Source organism: Cygnus atratus, chromosome 19 (assembly GCF_013377495.2).
Source record: "Cygnus atratus isolate AKBS03 ecotype Queensland, Australia chromosome 19, CAtr_DNAZoo_HiC_assembly, whole genome shotgun sequence".
Lineage (NCBI taxonomy): Eukaryota > Metazoa > Chordata > Aves > Anseriformes > Anatidae > Cygnus > Cygnus atratus.
Genome location: NC_066380.1, coordinates 8096260 through 8116648, shown reverse-complemented (window position 1 = coordinate 8116648; position 20389 = coordinate 8096260). Strand labels below are relative to the sequence as shown.

The following is a 20389-nucleotide window of genomic DNA, read 5'->3' as shown; positions in this document are numbered from 1 at the left end:
ATGCCTGGCCTCCTGAAGATGCCCAGGAGAGCAGCTCTCCTCCCATGGACATTCGGGGAGCTGCTGCGGCTGGCGCTCATCCTGTCGCAGCTGGCAGTCTGCCTCCTCAGTCCCTGTTTGGAGGTACGTGATCTCTGCATGAGCACGAAATCCTTCTGCTTCTCTGGTGCAACTTTCCCCTCTGCTTGGGAGATTTGTGCATCAGATCTGTCGTGTGTTAGTTTTGTTACAGAAGCTCATCTTTCTTCCAAGGCTGTTACCAAGGCAATTGAAATATTTGAAGTAAACGCTGGTCTCAAAAACACCTGAGAACCAGAACAAGCAGCACGAATCATTTCTTCCTCTTGGCTTTCTGCACCTCTGAGGTTACTACACTACAGCTAAACTAATAGATTATGTGTCCCTTCAGGAAGAGATCCAAGCCTTGTCTAAAAATTCTGCAAATTATGATATTTTAGCCTGATTTGTGCTGTAGAGTGACTTCACTGGTACCCCAAATACCTGGCACTGATGAACTGCCTTTTGCAAACTTTACTTATTACTCACAGACTAATTTCTGTTAGAGCTGCCTGCTTCTCTGCAATGTGTCAAAGCTGAGCGCTGATCTGGGGCATACCATACATCCCCCTGAGTTTGTTTCGCTGGCTCTTTTAGAGGTTGCTGCTGGTTCATCCACAGCCTCAAGGAACACTGTCCTGTGGTTTTGTACCTGCTTCAATCAGCAAGAAATGTAGCTCTTCCTGGGGAGCAGGACTGGTTCTACCAGAGGTGGGAGAGATGCTTAGGATATATGAGATTATTTCCTGAAGCTCAGGGCAGCTCATTTAGAACTGAGCTTCAAAATTCACTTAGAAATGAACTATGTGGTAGTCACTCTGCTCCTGCTTTCCTGACAGTATAATTTTCTGACATTTTGTGAAGAGTGTGTGTTGACTGTGAATGGATCTGCCACTGTTACAGGTCATCCCTAGCAAAGCTTTCAGATGCATGGGGCTGAATATCTCTGGAGTTCCCCCTGAAGTCCCAAACACCACCCAGGAGCTGGACCTCAGCTTCAACAATCTGAAATCACTGAGCTCAAATTATTTTTCATCAGTCCCTGAACTGCGGCTTCTGGATCTTTCAAGGTAATGAGCCTTTTTTGTGTGGTTACTGGTCAATCTGACTTCACCAGCTGGGTCTCAACAGTTCCAGATTTTGGGGTCTTGTTGATTTTGGCTGTTTATTGTTTTGGTCTTGACTTTATCCCTCTGTCTGTCTCTCTGCACATGCCCATAGCAATGAAGTACAGCTTTTAGTCCAGTTACTGAGGGCACACTCTCTCAGACCTGGGCCTGTCAGTCTGATCTTGTAGGACACGATGTGAGAGGAAGGAGGATGTTTTACCTCTTTCTGAACAAGAAAAATGCCAGACTTTTCACTGTTACAAAAACTCCAAAGTGGAAGATGGAACATCTTGGGGAAACTGTTTTTCTAATCACATCTTAAAAAAAAAAACAAACAAAAAAAAAACACATTCATTTTCTAAAAGGTTGTTTTAAAATATCAACATATCTCTTTGCCTTTCTACTCACATATCTGGGGGAGGAGATGAGGGAGGCTTATTAGCAAATTTGAATTGATGTATAATTTCCATTGACTTGAGACAACAGTTTCTACAAGTAAATTGTTTCACTGAAAAATGTCACTCAGTCCCATCACAGTTACAGCTCTGAAGAAGCTGAGTGGCAGAGCAGGTTTGCTGTAAGGCACTGACTGGGTTGTAAAGCTCATTCTGCTTGAGTTCGTTACAGAATGGGTTTGGGTCTCAAACTTGGGTCTTCTCGTGTGAAACCACCTTGGAGTGTGCAGCCACACTCCTCTTCACTCTCCCTTTTCTCTTTTAGAACCAACATGACCAGGGGTCTGTTCCCTCTCAGATATCAGCAAAACTGCTGGGTTGTGAGCTTTGCAACTGCTGCATCAGTCCTGTGCCGGGGGACTGCCCAGCTGTTGCTGAGAGAGTCTGGAAGCTGTGAGAGTGCAAGATGTAAGGGAGTCCTCTATCTGGCTAGCTCTGCCATCCATGATGAGCATCAGAGCCTTACTTTGGCCTAAAAAGAAAACTAAAATGCTTCTGTCCTGCTGCCTGCCTGAATTTTGACCATGGTTCCAGGTCTCTTGCTTTGCAACTGAAATTCAGATTTAGGATGAGGAGGAGAGGGAAATTCTCCTGCTATGGGAGGGTTCCTTTTGCATGGCTGGTTAATGGTGCGCCTTCCTGGGAAATGACTGTGTTCACCTGCAGGTTGAGGAAGGAGGGGTTGGATTCAGGAGCACAGCAAAGCCAAGCTAAGCCCCAGCAAGATGTTGAGTCTGAGAACATTGCATTAGCACTTAGTGCAGTAGTGTTAGTGAACGTAGAGTAAAAGAGTACATTTATTCATTCATCTACACTTATCCTCTTTTCTTGCCCACCAGGTGCCACATCCATACAATAGAAGATAACTCTTTTGTGGATCTTCATGAACTTTCCACCTTAATTTTAACTGCCAATTCCCTCCAGTACCTGGAGTCAGCAACCTTCTATGGTTTAACATCTCTGAAAAAACTAGTATTGGTGGAAACCAGCATATCCTCTCTGACTGACCTACCAATTGGACACTTGCATACCCTACAGGAGCTGAATTTGGGCCACAACAACATTGCTTCATTGAAGCTTCCCAAGTATTTTTCCAACCTGACCTCTCTCAGGCACCTGAGCTTTTTCTCCAATAAGATTACATATATCTCCAAAGGAGACCTTGATGCCCTGTGTGAAGCAAACAGGCTCAACCTCACCTTGGTGCTCTCTCTGAATAATATAAAATACATCCAGCCGGGGTCCTTTGCAAAGATTCATCTTGGTGAACTGGTTCTGAGATCCTCTTTTGAGAACTTCCATGACATGCACACTTCTCTTCATGGCCTGGCAGGGCTACAGGTCAACAGACTAATAGTTGGAGAATTCAGGGACAGTCAGAAACTGGAAGATTTTCAGAATGGACTCTTGAGTGGACTCTGCCAGGTACAGATGCAGGAGTTTGTCTTAATCTGTTTCAGGAATTTTGAGAATAACACGGACACCCTTTTTAACTGTATAGGCAACGTCTCCAGTATTCGGCTGGTGAACGTCAATCTCGAAGAGGTGTCAGAGGTTCCTATGTTTCCTCAAGTGAAACATCTGGAATGCAAGAAATGCAAGTTCAAGGAAGTGCCTGCTGTGAAGCTGTCCCTCTTTAAGGAGCTGAGAGTGCTTCGTATTACCCAGAGCAAACACCTTAATAGCTTCCGGCAGAAATTTAAGAATCTAACTTACCTGGAGGTCATAGATTTGAGTGAGAATCGGCTCTCCTTCACTTCATGCTGTTCTCCTCAGTTTCCTGGGTCTGCAAACTTGAGACACTTGAACCTAAGCTTCAATTCTGACATCAGTTTGACTGGAGACTTCACCAATGTGAAGAATCTCTTATACTTGGACCTTCAGCACACAAAGTTAGACGACCATGGCACCTACCCTGTCTTTCTATCCCTTCAGAAACTCATTTACCTTGATATTTCCTATACCAAAACTCATGTTAAATCCGATCATGTATTTCATGGCCTGAACTCTCTGCAAGTGCTCAAGATGGCAGGCAACTCCTTTGAGAACAATAAATTGTCCAATAACTTCAAAAACTTGAGCCACCTCCACACCTTGGATATTTCAAATTGCAAATTAGTACAGGTGGATCAAGGCACATTTAATGCTCTCTCTGAACTAAAAGAGCTGAACATCAGCAACAATAAGCTCCTGACCTTCGATCCTGTAGTCTACAAGCCCCTCCAAGCTCTCACAGCCCTGGATTTCAGCCACAACCAGCTGAGTGTCCTGTTGGACTCAGGCCTGGAAATCCTGCCTGCTAGTCTGGTCTACCTAGATCTCTCTCACAACTTGTTTGAATGCTCTTGCAGTTACCTGAACTTTATGAAATGGATCAAAGAAAAGGAGGACCTGCTGCAAAACAAGCATTTAATGGTATGCCACACACCTGCATACATGAAGAACTTGAGCCTGTCAAGCTTCTACATGTCCTCCTGCCGTCCCAGCCCAAGCACGGTGGCATGCTCAGTGGTCATATTGCTTGCTGCAGTGGTGTTCATATTCCTGATTTACAAGTACTACTTCCAGCTCTACTACTTCTTGGTGCTGCTCAGTGGGTGTAAACACTCTGCAGAAAGGGGAACCACCTATGATGCCTTTGTTATCCACTCCAGCAAAGACCAAGAATGGGTGATAAAAGAGCTGGTTGAACCCTTAGAAGGAGGAAAACCTCCCTTCCAACTCTGTCTTTACTACAGGGATTTCCTACCAGGGGTACCCATTGTCACCAACATCATCCAAGAAGGTTTTCTAAGTAGCAGAAATGTCATTGCAGTCATCTCCACCGACTTTCTGGAGAGCAAGTGGTGTAGCTTTGAGTTTGACATTGCCCAGTCCTGGCAGCTGGTTGAAGACAAGGCTGGAATCATCATGATTGTACTCGAAGAAGTGAATAAGACCTTGCTGAGGCAGAAGCTGGGGCTGTCCCGATACCTCAGGAGGAACACCTATCTGGAGTGGAAAGACAAGGAGATAAGCAAGCATATCTTCTGGAGGCAGCTCACAGGAGTCCTGCTACAGGGCAAAAAATGGAATCACGAGGAGGAAAAGCTCATGTGAAGAGAAAGATCACTTCCGTCTTGTCTCCCATCCTGGCCTTGGCTGATGATGGCTGGCGCTCAGAAGCTGGCTCTTCTGTGGCTGTTCAGAGCTGGAGGAGGTGGATGGAGGCACTGTAAAAGCACTACAGAAACACCCATGAGCCCTTCCTCATGGGAACTTGCATGCTAAGGAGTGACAGCAGCTAGAAGAGCTGCAGATGCCTGAGCTCTGTGATTGTCTGTAGCTGTCAGCTGAAGCTGGTCCAGCAATTCTCGCAGGTCTCGTAGGCTGGTGAATGGATGTAAGAATGGATGGATCTTACCATCATTTGTCTGCCTCTGAAAGAGGATTTGGGTCCAGGGGACACTCAGTGGAACTTTAGGGTCTGTCACTTTGAGTGGACCCAGGACTTCCTGGGGAGAGCAAAGGAACAGGAAAGAGAAACAAGATTTGGATCCTGAAAATACTGGGCAAACCTTCCTAGGAAGCATGATTCAGGGGAAAATCCCTACAGAGGGAAATGGGCTGCCCTACAGCCACAGACCATCTGGCAACTACTCAGTAAAGCTGAGCAGTTATGTCGTCAGTGTGTGTAGGGGTTGTTAGTGGTGGGAAATTTCCCCAAAATGTTTGATTAAATTTTATTTGTACCAAGACCAAATATTGAAACCCCCAGATATTTCCATGACCTGCAACTCTTATTTATGTCCAGATTTATGTAGCATTTGAGGGAGTGGTTTGGGATTTTTGTGTGGGATCTGAAGGTTAGTGCGACCAGAAGAAGCTGCAGAAATGCTTAAAATCTTTTAAGTCAAGATATTTCTTTGCCACAGCTGCTTCTCCCAGTCCAATGTTTCTTTAGAGCCAGACAATTCTAGAATAAGCTTTTCCACCATATGTACCAGCCTTAAATCACTGGTGCAAGGTGCCAGAGAAGTCTCCAGCCCATGGGATGAAATGGGCCTTAGATATGGTCAGACCTAGCCACAAGCCCGTCTTCCTTCCCCCACCACTCTATGGCATCCTCTGGTCCCGTTGGGCGTCTGAAGGGTTCGGCTGCTGCAGTAACGGTTCGGAGGCTGGAAGGGAGAGTTTTGCTTTTTCACTGAGAATGTGCCTGGCATTTCCCAGGGAGAAGAGAAAGAGGTGAAAAGCCTGGGTTAGCTAAACTAAATGTATCCCGGCACTACCCTGAATAAAGGGAGGGGAACTCTAAATGCCATTCAGTCATATTGCTGAGAACTCTATTGATGTGTTGAATATTGAATGCTGCTGGAGTATTGGTCTCTATTTACAGAAGGCTTTGGTTGGGATTAATCACTGAATTAGTCTAGTTTTAAACTTGCAAATCCTTCTATAATCAATGACGTTCTACAGAGGTAAAACAGAAGCAATTGAGTGGTGAATAAGATCTGATATTTATTCGGAAGGGCCTGATCCATCTCACTTTTCTCAGCACCAGCCAGCGACATTGCCATGGAAGCCAGTGATAGGTGAGACTGACTTCAGACACTATTTGCAAAAAAGGGAGAGCTAATTTCAGGGTTCATGCTGGCAAAAGCCGAATCACAGTCCCCACTCCATGAGCTCTGTCAGCAGTAGATCGGGATAACACTACCAAAAAACCTACAGCCCTCCCTAAGGTCTTGTGTGACCCATGAGGCAAAGCTTTAATAAAACTAAGCTGGATGCTGCGTTTGCTTGCCCAGATGGCTTGTTTTGCATCTGCTGAGCATTGTTGCAGCCATATCGGAAGCATGATGCTCCTTGCCTCTGCCATGACCACGGTGCTCGGAGCAGCACCCCAGATCCTTACCCATGGCAAGGTTTGGGGTCTGGTGGGAGCCCACCTGGGGCAGGCAAAGGCACAGGAGACGCGGGCACAGCTCAAGGTTCCCTGCATCGAGGCCACAGGAGAGCACGGAGGACAAAGCAAATATTAGCCCGCATCTCAGCAGCCACAAGTTAAATTGGAAAACGAATGAGGGAAAATGAAATGGGGTGGGAGTTACTGCTCCTGAATTGAGCAGCACGGAAGCGACATTTCTCCATCGCTCTTTCTCTCTGCGGCTTCTCTGCAAACAATTCAGTGTATATGTATTTCTGGCACAAAGCACAGCCTCCTATGATTCTTGATTGTAATTATAATAATGGGTTTCAGAAAGTCTGCAAGTGGTTCTGGGCATTATAATAAGGGTTTAGGACAGTATTGTTTAAAAAGCGAGTGTTTGTTGAATATCAAAGCAACTTCAGGAGGAGAGCAGGGGCGATGATGAGAGGAGACTCCCACCTGTACAGTTTAAGCAGAAACCAGTCGCTTGTCATCCTTGTCCTCTTCAAACACGCTCAGAGTCTCCGCAGCAGAGGCAGATATGTGAATTGCCCCGGGCCTTCCTGCCACCCAAGACAAAGCACAAAGTCATCACGGCTCCTGGAAGGTGTGAGGGGAGGGAGATGGTGAGACAGAGACTGGAGCATTCAGAAAGCGAGGGAAATGGATGATGTTCATCCTCTGCGAGCCCAGTCAACACCATTCCTCTTTCCCTCGATGCATTTAGATATTTCCCTTAACCTTAGCAGTAGCTGGTGCTTTGAAGATACAAGCTGATTTATTTTATTGTCAAGACCTGCATCAGAAGCAGGATTTTTTTTTTTTTTCTGCAAGGCACAATGCTCAGCAGGACAGGCTGGCTGAGGACACGAACACCCCTCGATGGGACCTGGGTGCCAGGCAGGGCTGTGTGCTGCAGTTTTCCACCTGTGCAGCCGCAGGCTTTGCTGGGTGAGATGCTCCCAGCCCTCCCTCTGCCCAGCCTGACCTGGCAGTGACTGTCTGCCACCAAAAGTACTCCGTGGTTTATAAGCTGAGGAGGTAAAAGGCCGTGAACAATTGTATTTTCGCTATTTATCTAGCAGGGAAAAATTAGATTTGGTTTTAGAAGACTCAGAACAACTTTCTTTTCCCACTAAAATAAGAGCAAATCCTCCTCTCAAACCAAAACAGTGCTAGGTCAAAGAAAAAATATTTTAGATCACAGACGTATATATTTGCCCTTGTTATAGGAAGCAAATTTCCAAAAGAACACTCTTGTCTCCAAATACGTTGGTATGCATTTTTGTTTGAAAGTGTTCACTGTGCAGCAGGTAGCTTTAATATTATTATTTACTCATGTGGGTGAATAAATGAGCAAGCAACCAAACATCCGTGCAGGTCTGCGTTCATCTCTCATGTAAATAGCAGAGCATGTTCCAGTTATTAAAGCATCTATGTGGCCCAGGTCATAAAAACAGATGGAGATGAAGCTCCAAAGGGCTGTTGCAGCCAAGATAATTTCATCTCATCTGTAACAGGGATGTGCCCTGATTTCAATATGTGCTTAATTTGACCCAAGCGAAGCACCGGTACAGACGGAGCTCCGGTCCTACTTGCGTGGCAGAGATTGATGTCTCCGAGGAAGGCATCACGATGTGCCAGCATCATCGCTAAGATGTAGTTTGCAGCGAGGGCTCTGAACTGAGCAAACCCTTGTTAGCATGATTGCATTTGTGGTCTCCACACTGTAGTGGGGACATTATGTAAAAATGGAAAAGAGAGCCACTGGCATTTCTGCCTGCCTGGCTCTGGCTGGCTGCAGGAACAGCACTGCATGAAGGCTCCCTTGGCCTCCCCAAGTATTAGCACAGATTTCTAGTGTCAGTTTAAAAAAACACACACAACACAACAAGAAAAAGCAGCTGGTTTCTCTGGACTGACTGATATTTGACAAGAACAGGTTGAAACTTTTCTGGAAGAGTGCTTGTCCTTTGGGAAATGCTATTTTGTAGGTGGTTTATGTAATTTAATGAGGTAGTGCAGAGAATCTATGGAACAGAAATAGTCATAGCAGGGTTTCTGGCTCAGTATTGCATGGGGTTGTAATCTTGGAACAGTCACTTCCCATGGAAACAGCGATTTTAACAATGTTTTGGAGAGGTTGGAAAAAAAAGCTTTCCAAAAAAAAGTTAAGTTGCTCCATAACATCACTTTTTAAAATGCTGGTTTAGTCTCAGGCTGTTGTGTGTCACAATAAATTTTAGTTCTGAAATTTCTTTCAATTTGTATAATCTGACTAACCTTCCAAAACAAAAGCAAAATACAAAAATGCTTCCACCTACACAAAATTAAAAAACACAAAACTCATGATTTTTCAGCTTTGTACCGTGCTGAGAAGCAGAACTTTTTACAAAATGGAAATTCCACCTCCATGAAAGCTCGTATGCTGACCTTGTGAAAGTTAAACCTTCACCTGGGTGTATCACATATGTCGTATAGGCCATAAAAAAACCACTGACAAATCCCCAGAATGATTTTCACTAAGTGCTTTTTGCAAAACATCTCAAGTAAGTGCAGGCAATCAATATGAACTGCCTGAGACTGCGAGCAGTTGAACAGGGTGGGAAAGAAACAATTCCTTAACAAGTTGTTCTTTGCCATCACAGCTCAGGCGGAGAGCTGGGACAAGTGACGGCAAGGCACGATTTGCAGAAGAGGAGCCTGTCTGCCAGGAGTGCTGACCTTCCTCAGCACCAAGGCTGCGCAGAGGGCAAAGTCACCGAGCAGCCAGCCCGGATCTCCCCACGCTGCTGTGTGCAGAGAGGGAAACATCGTGTAATTGGGTGCAGCTCTGGCAAAAGCCTTTAAAAACGAGAAAAAATAATAGAGGGAATAGGAAAGGGCTTGGTGCAGCATCTCAGGGAAGGTGGCTGCATATTAGCATCTAAGTCGCTGGAGGTGGCTTAGCCCCAGGGTTTCCAGCGCTGACAGCCTAAAGCACCTCGAAAGCAGAAGCTCTGCGGTGAGCCTGTTTTTAGGTGCCCCCTTTATGCGTAATAGTGATAGGAAAATGATGTGAAATCAGTGCCTCTGAGAAGCTGGTTTTCAGTCAAGTTTTTGCATACTGGTGCCTATTTGGAGAGTGACTAAGGCAGCAGTGTTGTGCTTTGCATTGCTCCTGAGAGGTGAGTGTGCTCAGTTCAGCGAGTCCTGCCGGGGGAAGCCCAGGCTTGGGACCTGTGAGATCCTCACCGTGCAGCTGCCTTGCTACAGAGCCTGGTTTGCCCTCTCAAAATGTCAGCATGGGCCATCCAGAATGGAAATCTCATTTTAATGATCCTCTTCATGTCTTCCCTGTATGGGCACCTCCCAGAGGCTCCCACCCACGTAGGGGAGAGGGGCTGAGGCATCATTTAAATATATTTAAAAGCAGCTGGTACTGTGGCCTTGAAATCTGTTATGTGCATGCCTTCACGTGTTCATTGGGGGAACCCTAAACCTGTTCTGCAATGCTCTCTACAACTTTGGTCTGCAAAAAGTGTGATTTGAGCTATTGCTCTCACTCGGTGCCATTTCAGACAAGCATGACTGCACTTCCCTCAACCAGTTTTCTTGCATTGCATTGTTTCCCCCGAAGCCTCCCTTTTTAGCAGACGAAACATCTGCACCTGAAAGCACGTCTGTATTTACTGGCTGCCCAGATCACATCCGTGGGCCCCTTCAGCCTTAGCAATGGTATTAAAGTCTCCTGGCCTTGCGGCAGCCCTGTGGCCCACAATATAGGGTGGGTGCTGGTTTGGGACCTGGGTCTGTGCCAGAGGGATGGAGATGCGCATCCCATGGGTGATGCCAGCCTTGTTCTGCTGGTGAGCAGGGCCAGGTGGTTGGAGAGCTCTTGGTGGGGAGGAGAGGGTTGGAAGGTGATGAAAGCAGAGCCTCGGCCACGGCTGCAGCTCAGGTGTGTGGCGGGGAGGCAGCGCACGGCCCCACACTTCCCAAAACCTCTGTTCTAAGGCATTAAGGGCGGTGGGGCAGCTCCTCAGCTGAAGCAAAGCTCACCCCCTCTAAGTTTTGGGGCTGTATCACTCCAGCCAAAGGGTTTTGGATACTGCAGGCAGCTCAGCGATAAGAGAGGACTGGTGTCTCGAGTGCTGTGTAAATAACAATGGGGTATTGTTATGCAAAAGAGATTTAATTGCAGCCTACACTCCCAGAGAGGGTAAAACAGACTTTTCTCAAGATCTAATCTCCAGTGTTTATCTCTTCTTTTCCCTTTCTCTCATCCTTTTCCTCTCCTCCATGCTTCTGTTTGCTCTCTTTCAGCTCCCAGTGAGTGACCGAAATATGTGAAAGAAGGGCGGTTGGGAGGGGTGTTCTTTTTTTTTTAACTTTTTTTAAACAGTCTTTAAATCCTTTGGAGTGCCTGGGCCAGCACGAAGGATTAGCAGTAATTCCCCTGCCATCGCTTGCCTTTGACAATTCATTCCTCCCAGATCCCCTGGACCCGCTGCTGAATGCATTAACCAGGGGACGCGCTGGGCCCAAGCGGGGCCTGCTGCGATCCCCGCCTGCCGCAGGTGCTGCCGAGTGCCCCAACATGAGAAGCGCTGCCTGCTGTATCCCCCCTGCCTTGTTCTCTCTGTTCGTTAAGTTAATGAGTTCATTAAGATGTCCCTGTGCAGTGGGATTTACAGAGCAGGAGCACCCAGGTAGGTGTGACCCAGAGCAGGGCCTACAAAAACCCCAATTTCTGCTCCTCAGCCCCATTTCCACCATCCTGGGGTTTCTGGGGTGCTCCATGGCTCTCTCCCCCTGCCAGCAAACATGTGCCTGAAGCCAGATCCTTCCAACCACTTTCCTGTCACCAGTTCTCCTCACAGACACTTAAATTTGACTTTCTTAATGGGAAATAAGTGCAGTGACAGTGATGAAAGAAAGCAGCGTTTGGTCCCCAGGACGCTCCATGCAGTTCTGCCCTCCAGTTAAAGCCCTCCCTGCCAACGTAGCTCTTTCTGCCATCCCCTCTCTGACTCTGTATAGAAATAAGCTGCTAATAAGAAAGCCCAGGGTCTTCCCCCTCTCTGCTCCTCATCCTTCTGACCTGCACAGACCCAGCAAGTCTGGGTTCCCCTCAGCAGCCCGGTGCTGCACCGGGCCAGCCCCATGCCACGCTCCGCTGGACCCCAAAACCTCAGCAGCTGTGGCAGGAGGGTGGCAGGAATTGACACAGCCTCAGGCAGAAACTGCACAAGCTGGGCATGTTAGAGCTGGGCATGTTAGCACGGGACAGGGACACCCTTCGGGAACTGCCCCAGGGGCCCCACTTTCTCCGTCCCTGGGGGTTTGGGGCTATGGGGCTATGAGGGGGGCCGAAGATGCTGGGACTGGAGCTACAGCCAGACCTGGGAAGCCGCTTACCCTCCGTGATAGCTGCATCTCACGGAAAAATTGAATGTTTTATAAAGAGCCTCATGAAAGCAAAGCATATCATGATTTTGGTGTGAGGAGACGGCAAGCGAGATAGGAGCATCCCCTTAGATTTGCCTGCCAGAGGTTATTTACCTTCAGGAAGCTGCTGAATAAAAGATACAAAAATACAGCAGAAAGTAGTATTATTTTCTCCTTTCAAAGCATGATGGGAGGCATAAAAAAAAACATTGTAAGGGGTATCTTTGAGTGTTGCCAGCCTGGGTTTGTCAGGGCAGAGTTTTCACGGAGCGCTCTCCGGGTGACCCAGTTTCTGAGACACAGGCACAGACACACTCACATTCATGCACACACGCTGCAAGCCGCAATCCACAACTTTAATAACTGTGTGACATACAAAGGAGATTTTGATGCAAAGTGGAGCTGACAGAGAAGTGGAAGGAAGTATCTGTTTTTTTTTCCTTTATTTATTTATTTATTTTCCTTCAGTGCCACACCAGGATTGCAGTCAAGGTAGTTTCAACCTTCAGCAAGGACTGATGTTATTGTGGGTTCTGCTTTTAATGACATTTAACAAGAAGTGGTAGCTCAGGGGGAGGGGAAACAAGGGTTTTCTTTTCTTTTCAGGAGGAATTTACTAGGGCTGTCAGGATTAAATGCATGAAGTGAATGCATATGGGGCTGCAAAGAGGGTTTAATAGCTTCGCTGCTGATATTTGCCAGCCCTGCCGTACATCTGATTTAATATCTGTCTGTGCGGAGGTGTGTGTCTAAGGGTAGGTCCCAGCACCGTGGTCATGCCAGAGTGACTTTGCTGTCATCTATGGTTTTCTGGCTGTGGGTAAGGTATGGGTAACATGGGGCTGTGGGTATAGTTATGCTTTAATCTGTGTTTGCTTCTGAGGACTTCCCCTCGGGGGTGAGGCTGTGACTGCTCGAGTCCAGGTGACGAACATCACCTCTGCCACCATGATTTTGATCTACGGGGTTCTGCAGTGAGCTGGCAAAGACTCACCTGAGTAGCTTTGCCGGGCCCCCAGTGCAAGTGTTGGCTGGAGGGGTGCTCCAAGCTGAACGGGAATGGGTCCGGGCAGCCCCAAATGCTCACATGCTTCCCGAGGTCATGCCAGGCTGCTGGATCAAAGGCAAGCACACTCCACCCAGGCTGATTCCTGCTGTCTTCTTCCCTGTATTTAAAGCAAAGCATAGAGCCTATTTACTTTAATATTGCAGGAAATGTCTAAAAATGAAACATCCTGATAAAATCTGGGATATAAGAAGGGACTGTACATCAGAGAGGGAGGAACAACAGGAAAACAACCAAAGAAGATGAATGCTGGGCCAGAAGGACAGCTCAGGATTCCCCCAGGGTTTGTTTGTGGCAGACCGAGACCTTGGAGAGGTCTTTTGGCTTGGATCTCCATCAGAAAATATTCTTTAACCATAAATAAGCTGGTGCTGCCTTGTGTACCTCAAGGGTACTGTAGGTGGCTAGACTCAAACTTCTGAAAACACAGCAATGGAGAAATAGGGAAGACAGCACTACTGCAGAGCTACCGCAGCCCTGCCTGTATGAGCCTGCACAAGCCAGCAGGCATGGCTTGGTGGAGACGGTGCCAAATAAAGAGGAAAAAAGGAGAAGGATCTATGGTCTGTGCTGTGTGGTGGCGGAGCAATTCCCACCTGCACTTCTGCCACTGAACCTTAGCAGATGGTGGGCACGGTCGCTGGACCAGGCTGGGAGACCTTGTCAGAACCCCCCCACATCTCGAGGCTCCCAGGAGGAGGAGATCCAGGTGCTGAGGCTCCAGGGGGGCCCTGTGCTCCCAGGGACTGTCAGCAGTTTTGTGAAGGGACCTGGCAGGAGGAGCAGAGCCTGTCCAGTGGGAATGGCTGCCGGCTCCCTGCGATGCAGCCAGCATGAGAAAACAAGCACTCAAGCCAAGCAGGTCGCACACCTTGAGCAGGCCAGTGGTGACTTGCTGTATGGAGAAATGTGGTGGTTCTGACTAATATGGGGGAAAACCGTGTGTCTTACAGCATGGGGAATTTCTAACAGGCCAGCACGTTGCTAAAAGAGAGGAAGAAACGCACCCCTCGGTGGTGAGCACTGAGCTGTGTGGTGCACGGTGGGATGTGTGCGCTGGGGACCGCAGCCTCGAGCCCCAGCTTCCCTGCCCAGCCCCAGGGGGACAGTGGGGACACCTCTGCCACCCCCTCCTCCAGCAGCACCCACCCAGCCGGCACTGCTGGAGCCGAGCTCAGAGCAGATGCTCGGGTCCAACACACAGGCTGCTCTCCTCCGGCGTGGCGCGATGGGCTGGGGATAGCTGCGCGCGTCGTTGCTGCTCTTTGCATCTGATATCCAAACACAGCGTGGGAAAATGACAGCAATATGTGCTCCCCTGACACCCAGGGAATATAGTGATATTGCTGTGAAAATGAGGCTGCTGCCGCGCAGCTAAACTCTGAACCCTTCCCTCTGTGAGGGAGCTATGATTAGAATCTCATCTCGCTCTGTATTGCACAGCACCTGCAGAAGAAAATCCCACCCAGTGACACGCAACTATTTTTAAAGGCCTGTTTCTAGCGGGCTGGGAGATGGGGCTGGTGAGAATCCTGCTGGTGCCATGGATTGCTTTCAAACTCCTTGTAAAAGACGGAGCTAGACTTGGGGAATGCGGCTGAAAAAGGAAGCAACAGAATTATTTTGCCAAGCCTGAAACTTGAGCCAGCTCTTCGCCTGCAAAGCTGAATTTCAGCAACTTCTGTGTCTGCTATTTTTTTTTCCTGCTTCTCTGTGCTTAAGTCAGTGAGATGCCTCCAGCTGTTGGAAACTCATGTGCTTTGGCTGCAAAAGGGATGCCAGGGCTTGTTCCATGGGCAATGTGGGCAGGAAGGGTGTCCTGGAGCAGCTCCGCTCTCCTGCCCAGGGCTCTGCATTGGGCCGGCTGAGAAAGAGGTGGGGAAACCACAGCAAACGGACAGAGAAGGCAACAAGGCTCAAAGAGTCATGCCCTTGAGAAGTGAGACGTGATGACCTTGAGTTTGGGGCATTTTGTAGGAGAACAAATCCACCAGCACTGGAGAGGGAGGATGTGTGCAGGCGGTGTAGGCCAAAGCCCCCTTCCCACTTGGTATGCTGCTCATGGACAGAGCTTTATGCTATTCAAACATAATTCTCTCTCCCTCTCCGAATGCAACCAGAGAAGTGCATTACATTTATCTTAATAAAACACATCATCCTGCGAGCAGTGGAACAGGAAGCCTGCTTTCCTACGGTCGTCTCCCATGTGGGGTCTCTGGTGTTGGATAGGGTGGCTGAGCCTCTAACACAGCCTAGGAATGGGGTGAGAAGTGGAAGGATGATGGGAAGAATTGCTAATTTGAGTCCACCCTTCCTTACAAAGTACGCTAGAACTTTATTCCTCTAAGACCTCTATTCTTTCATCACCTCTGATCACAGGCCAGCAGGTTTAGAAAACTTTTATGCAGTTCCTGTGGGCCAGCTAGCCCAATCCCATAAGCCTGGTTTCCTTGGGAAACTGCCTTAAAAAGTAAACAGAGCTGACCTGGAATCCCTGCAAATTATTTGACATTATATCCCCCAGACTTTGACCCACATACCTGTGCTTTTCAGGGCTGACATTTATCACCAGGGCTGTGGTGGAGATTAGCAATAACCCACGAATGGGTCCTGCTTAGTGTGTGCCATTGGCCATACAGTCTGCAGATTGAGCAAGCAGCGTTAAATAGATGTACCCAGCCACAAAACCACTTCCCATTTTGTATAATACAGGCCAACAGAGATTTGAAAAATGTTCCATTTCTGTATAGAAAGACTATTTTTAAAATTGAACAGTAAGTTAGTCCTCTATTGACTTTCAATTTCCATCCTCTTACATTTCCATAGCAACTCTGGCCATTTATACATTTATCTTTGTATTTAACTTTCCTCTTTCATATCATTTCAAGTGGACTCGAATGCTGTGAAAGGGTTAAACTGGCCTCTGAAATATCTCTCCTTTTTTAAGCAATTACTTGAAAATACACATATATATTTTAGGCTAAATTGCCAAGTTTGTGGTTTAATGAAAACTGTCTCTGGAATATTTGCCCTGAAGAATCCTTCAGGGTGATAACACGAACAAGTCACAACCTCTCTCCTCTCACCCTGCCTTCTATTATTACTGTGTTCAAAATTTTCATACAGCATCTAAACTTGCTGTGATAGCTGTGACAGTCAAATAGCTGGTTATCGGGTAGGCTTGCACTTTGGTAATTCTGTTTCTTTATTTTTTTTCCTCTTTAAAAAAAAAATTGCATGTGTATTTGGGGACAGTGAGAAAGCAAGTGTGCTTCACAACTTTCTGTGCTTCTGGGCTCGGGGCAGAGATGTGGAGTTCACCGTGTCCTCAGCTCAGGGTTGGGTTCCCACCAGGCAGCTGCAGGGTGTGTGGTGGGGATGCAGTAACCCCTGGGAGACCTTGCACCTTAGGCAGGTGCAGTAAGGCCAAGTGGATAGCCACAGGTAAAATGGTGAACCTCCATGCACCGGTCATGTCAGTGACACTGGAGCCCCGCTGAGGAGGCTGCGTTGGCTGAGCTCCTTAGAGATCTTGTTGGTCTTGAAGTCTTGGGTAAGGTCTGCATGAGGCACCAAGAAGAAAGCTTGCAGTAGAAATCCTCTTTGAAGTCCACACTTGCCATTTCCTCTCTATAGGTTTCATAGGCCTTGTAGCTCTTCATTCTCTGTTGGGGGGTTCATCTTGGCAACCTCTTGGCTTTCAGTTTGCGTTGCCAGTGCTGCTTGTTCTTTAACGTCTTCCCACCCGCCTCCATCCCAAAGGACAGCCGAGTGTTCCTACCCCTTACTAGGGGAAGCATGTCCCCTATCCCCAGGACACCAACAGGTGACTTACCTGCGGCACGGAGAAGCATTTCCCTGGAGTCCTGGTGACCCACTCAAGTGGAGCTCAGGGGAGAATGTGCTGCTTTGGGGAGAACTCTTCCCTGTGACTGCCTTCACCTTGGGCACTGGTAACCCACAGACGCTCTGCATCATAGACCTACTTAACTGACCAAGGTGCTTGAGTGCCAAAGGCATTTTTAAATTTTTATTTTAATGGGCATGGGAGTCTAAATCTCATTGACTTTCAAATCGACTGTGCAGATCAATGCATAATGCCCTGACAAGGCAAGACAGTTCCCTACAGAACGTCCTCCTGCACATCAGCCCGTCCACTTCTGCGCTGCCCTGGCACCAGGGGATTCAGCTGTGATCTCCTCCTGCCGGGGAATTTCTGGGGAGACCTGGAGCCAAAACTTCAGGCTGATTTGTGCAAAGATGTAAGTAAGCATCTGATGAAACTGATGCCTGACTCCCATCAAAATCTGGTGCATAACCTGCTTAGATGTGCCTGAAAATGCTATTAAAGCTCTTCCCCATGCCTTTAAGCACCTAAATACATTTGGAAATGCTTTCTTAGGTCACTCAGGGGTGAAAAGCCAAGATGTTTCCAGTGGTCTGTGCTCCTAACTCACTTGCTGCTCCCTGAGGAAATCTTTTTGTCTGCATTGTGCTGTTGTCTCATGTAACCTTCCCCTTTCATTCCATCACTCGTGTTGTTCCTCAGTGAAGGACTCTAAATAATTCCTCCCCCTTCCTTACTGTTGACACCTTCCTGAGTATTTGCAGGCCGTTATTAAATCACCTCTTTACTCATCCTTTATCTGAGCTGTACATAATTAGTTCCTTTAATCTTTCCTCATAGGTCAATCCTTCTAAACCCTTAATCATCTTTATCTCCTTTTCCTGGAGCCCCTCCAATTTGCTGACAATTTTTTTTTTTATTTTATTTTGCATCGAGAAACAAGCCACAAGTCCCGAGTGCTTTTCGGAGCTACCAAAGGCAGTGTGGGGCTGCAGGTTTCCCCTGGGGATCACCCCTGCTTGGCTCTGGCACAGCCTGGTGAGCACCACTGGTGCTGGAAGGGAGTGAGCCACCTCCTGATGGAGCAGCACAGCTCTGCTAGCAAGGACTGCGCGGCCTCCCTTTATCCTTTGCTAGCACAAAATTTGCATCCCTTCCCAGCTGACTGCTTTGGGTGACAGAAAGAGAAGATTTCCAGGTGTCTTAAGTTCACTGTCCAAGCTGCTTCATACCACAATGGGTCTTGGATGCTTCCAGCTCCTACGGAGGCTCTGGTGCTGGCAGGTGCTCTGCGAGAGGAGCCAAAGTCCTGGCAGTGCTGGGACTGGCTGCAGGTGCTAGATGGGGAAGGCAAGAAGCAGCACGGGTGTCTGGCAGGAGAGGAAGGCTCTTTCATTGCTTTCACTACTGCCAGATATGGAGGACAGGTAATACATCATGCATTTCACCAAATTGAGCTTTTTTTTTTTTTTTTTTTTTTGCCAGGTTTTTTGTCCCTGCCAGACGAGGTTATCAGCACTGCTATCCTGACAGTCCTTTGCAATGCAGATGAGCTTTACGAGTCTCACACTTCTATCCGTGTGGCCACAGCAGCACCAGGCTCTTTCCCCTGACTCTCAGAGCTGTACCCCTGTGACTTTGCACCTGCAGGACCTCCGACCTTTTTGCAGGGGAAGGATGCTACTGCTCCCACCCTTGCTGCTGCGTCCCAAACACAGACACACAGTGCCCAGCTTGGCAATGCAGGACGTTTGCATGCACAGCCCAGAATAGCATGGCCTGCTTTGCTTTGCTCGTAATAATGCTATTTCTGCTCTTTTTTTTTTTTTTTTGGTATTATTTTTGTCCATATTCCTTCCCTCCAAGGAACCTTTCTCAGCTAATATTGCATTTACCTTCACAATATCCTTGCAATATCCTTGGCTGATAACAACAGGACTGGGGAAACTGAAGCACAAGGGCAGAGTCCTTGCCCCCCCAACCTCTGTCTCGGGGGTTCTGTCTCCTTTGCTGTCTGAAATCACATGGCAAGGACCCCAGAAAGAGCAGGCTTCCTGGGGTAACATGATGGAGCAGTGACCACTTGAAGTCTGTGCTTTGCTTGGCTGTCTTATCCTAAACGAACACTTGCAATTTTCTCCCTGGGAAGCACAGCTTCTTCTTTCTCCTAAGTATGCTCACCAGGGTGCTCCCTATCACATACTCTGCCTAAAAGCAAAGGCCACCTTCATCTCCCTTCCTTTTATTAATTATAATTTGCCTCCGGATTAGACTGATTGCAAAGCAAAATAAGGAGATGAAAGGGTGGTGGAATTTTTCAGCTCAGACTGGTCTCGTGGTACTCCTAAAACTTCAAACCCCCTAAGCCTGTTTCTCAGAGCAGGGAGCTGCCTGTGACCACCAGCCCTGGGGCACAGCCTTACTTTACAAGTTTCTGCACTAGTTTATGCAAGAGAGCCCTGACAGAGCCCCATGGTCACAACTTTGGTGTCTGCACAGCAGCGAGGACTAGACCCTCTCCAACACAGATGATAAAACCTGTGTCTTAGGATGGCTGCCAGTTCTGCAGAAAGCTGGTTTTCCTTTTTTCCATCCATCCCGGCAAAACTCTGCAAATTGTACATGAGTCACCCTGACCCCTCAGAGGATGGCTGCAAGGTCGACCTGATCTGGCAAGTCCCAGGAAGGTGAGATCTGGCTGGGCATGGGCAGAGTCACCCTTCTTGTGCTGCAAAATGCACTTGAGGTTTCCAGTGACCATCATGCGCTCTGGTTGTGGTGCAAGGGTACGAGCAAAGAGTCAGGCAGTGGCTTGTGGTGGAAGTTAAACAGCTGAGACTGTTAAATCTGCCTCGAGGTACCGAGGTATCCACTTGTGCATAACGAGGCTGTGAGGCTGCATGATAACACAGGTACTCTTGGATATGATGGGAGAGGCTGCTGACAGAGACGGTTTTGCTTGACAGGGATGTGAAATACTTGATCAATGTAGCAAGGGTCACCCTGATGTAAGCAGGAGCTCCTTAGGAAGGAGAGCAGAGCGGTTGCGGCATTGCCACCCCATTCCTGTGCCTCTCCCAGGGGATAACAGCGAAGTCTGAAGCCTCCTGGAGCCCACAGCAGCAGGAACAAACACATCCTTCACCTCCCCTTGGCACCAGCAGCAGGAAGGCAACCCCTGCGATGCCTGAGGTGCACTGCTGTTCTAGGGATTTCTGAGTTTGTTCCCTAAACCTGAACCTGCCCAGTAAACAGGAGACCTGCAGGCTGCTTCCAGTCCCTTGCAGGGACTCAGGAGGATCAGATGGAGCTGCTCTGCCCAGGGCCTGCACACACACACAGGTGTGCACATGCACATGCAGGGGAGGTGCACACACCAAATCTAAAGCACACTGCAGGCAATCCAGGCTTGCGTGCCCTTCCAGGAGCCATGCTGTGTCCTTTCCCTCCTTCCAGTGCTGCAGGAGATGAGGGCTGCCTGTGTCATATCCTCGCAATGGCTTTTATGAAGCC

The 20389-nt window shown here is 48.0% G+C and overlaps 1 protein-coding gene across 1 annotated transcript; it reads left to right on the top strand.

The window, feature by feature from the left end:
- On the top strand, positions 1 to 4720 carry TLR4 (toll like receptor 4). Its single transcript, XM_035555168.2, has 3 exons — positions 1 to 123; positions 961 to 1127; positions 2461 to 4720. The coding sequence occupies exons 1-3, from the start codon at positions 1 to 3 to the stop codon at positions 4718 to 4720; spliced, it is 2550 nt and encodes an 849-aa protein (XP_035411061.1).
- The last annotated feature ends 15669 nt before the right edge of the window (positions 4721 to 20389 follow it).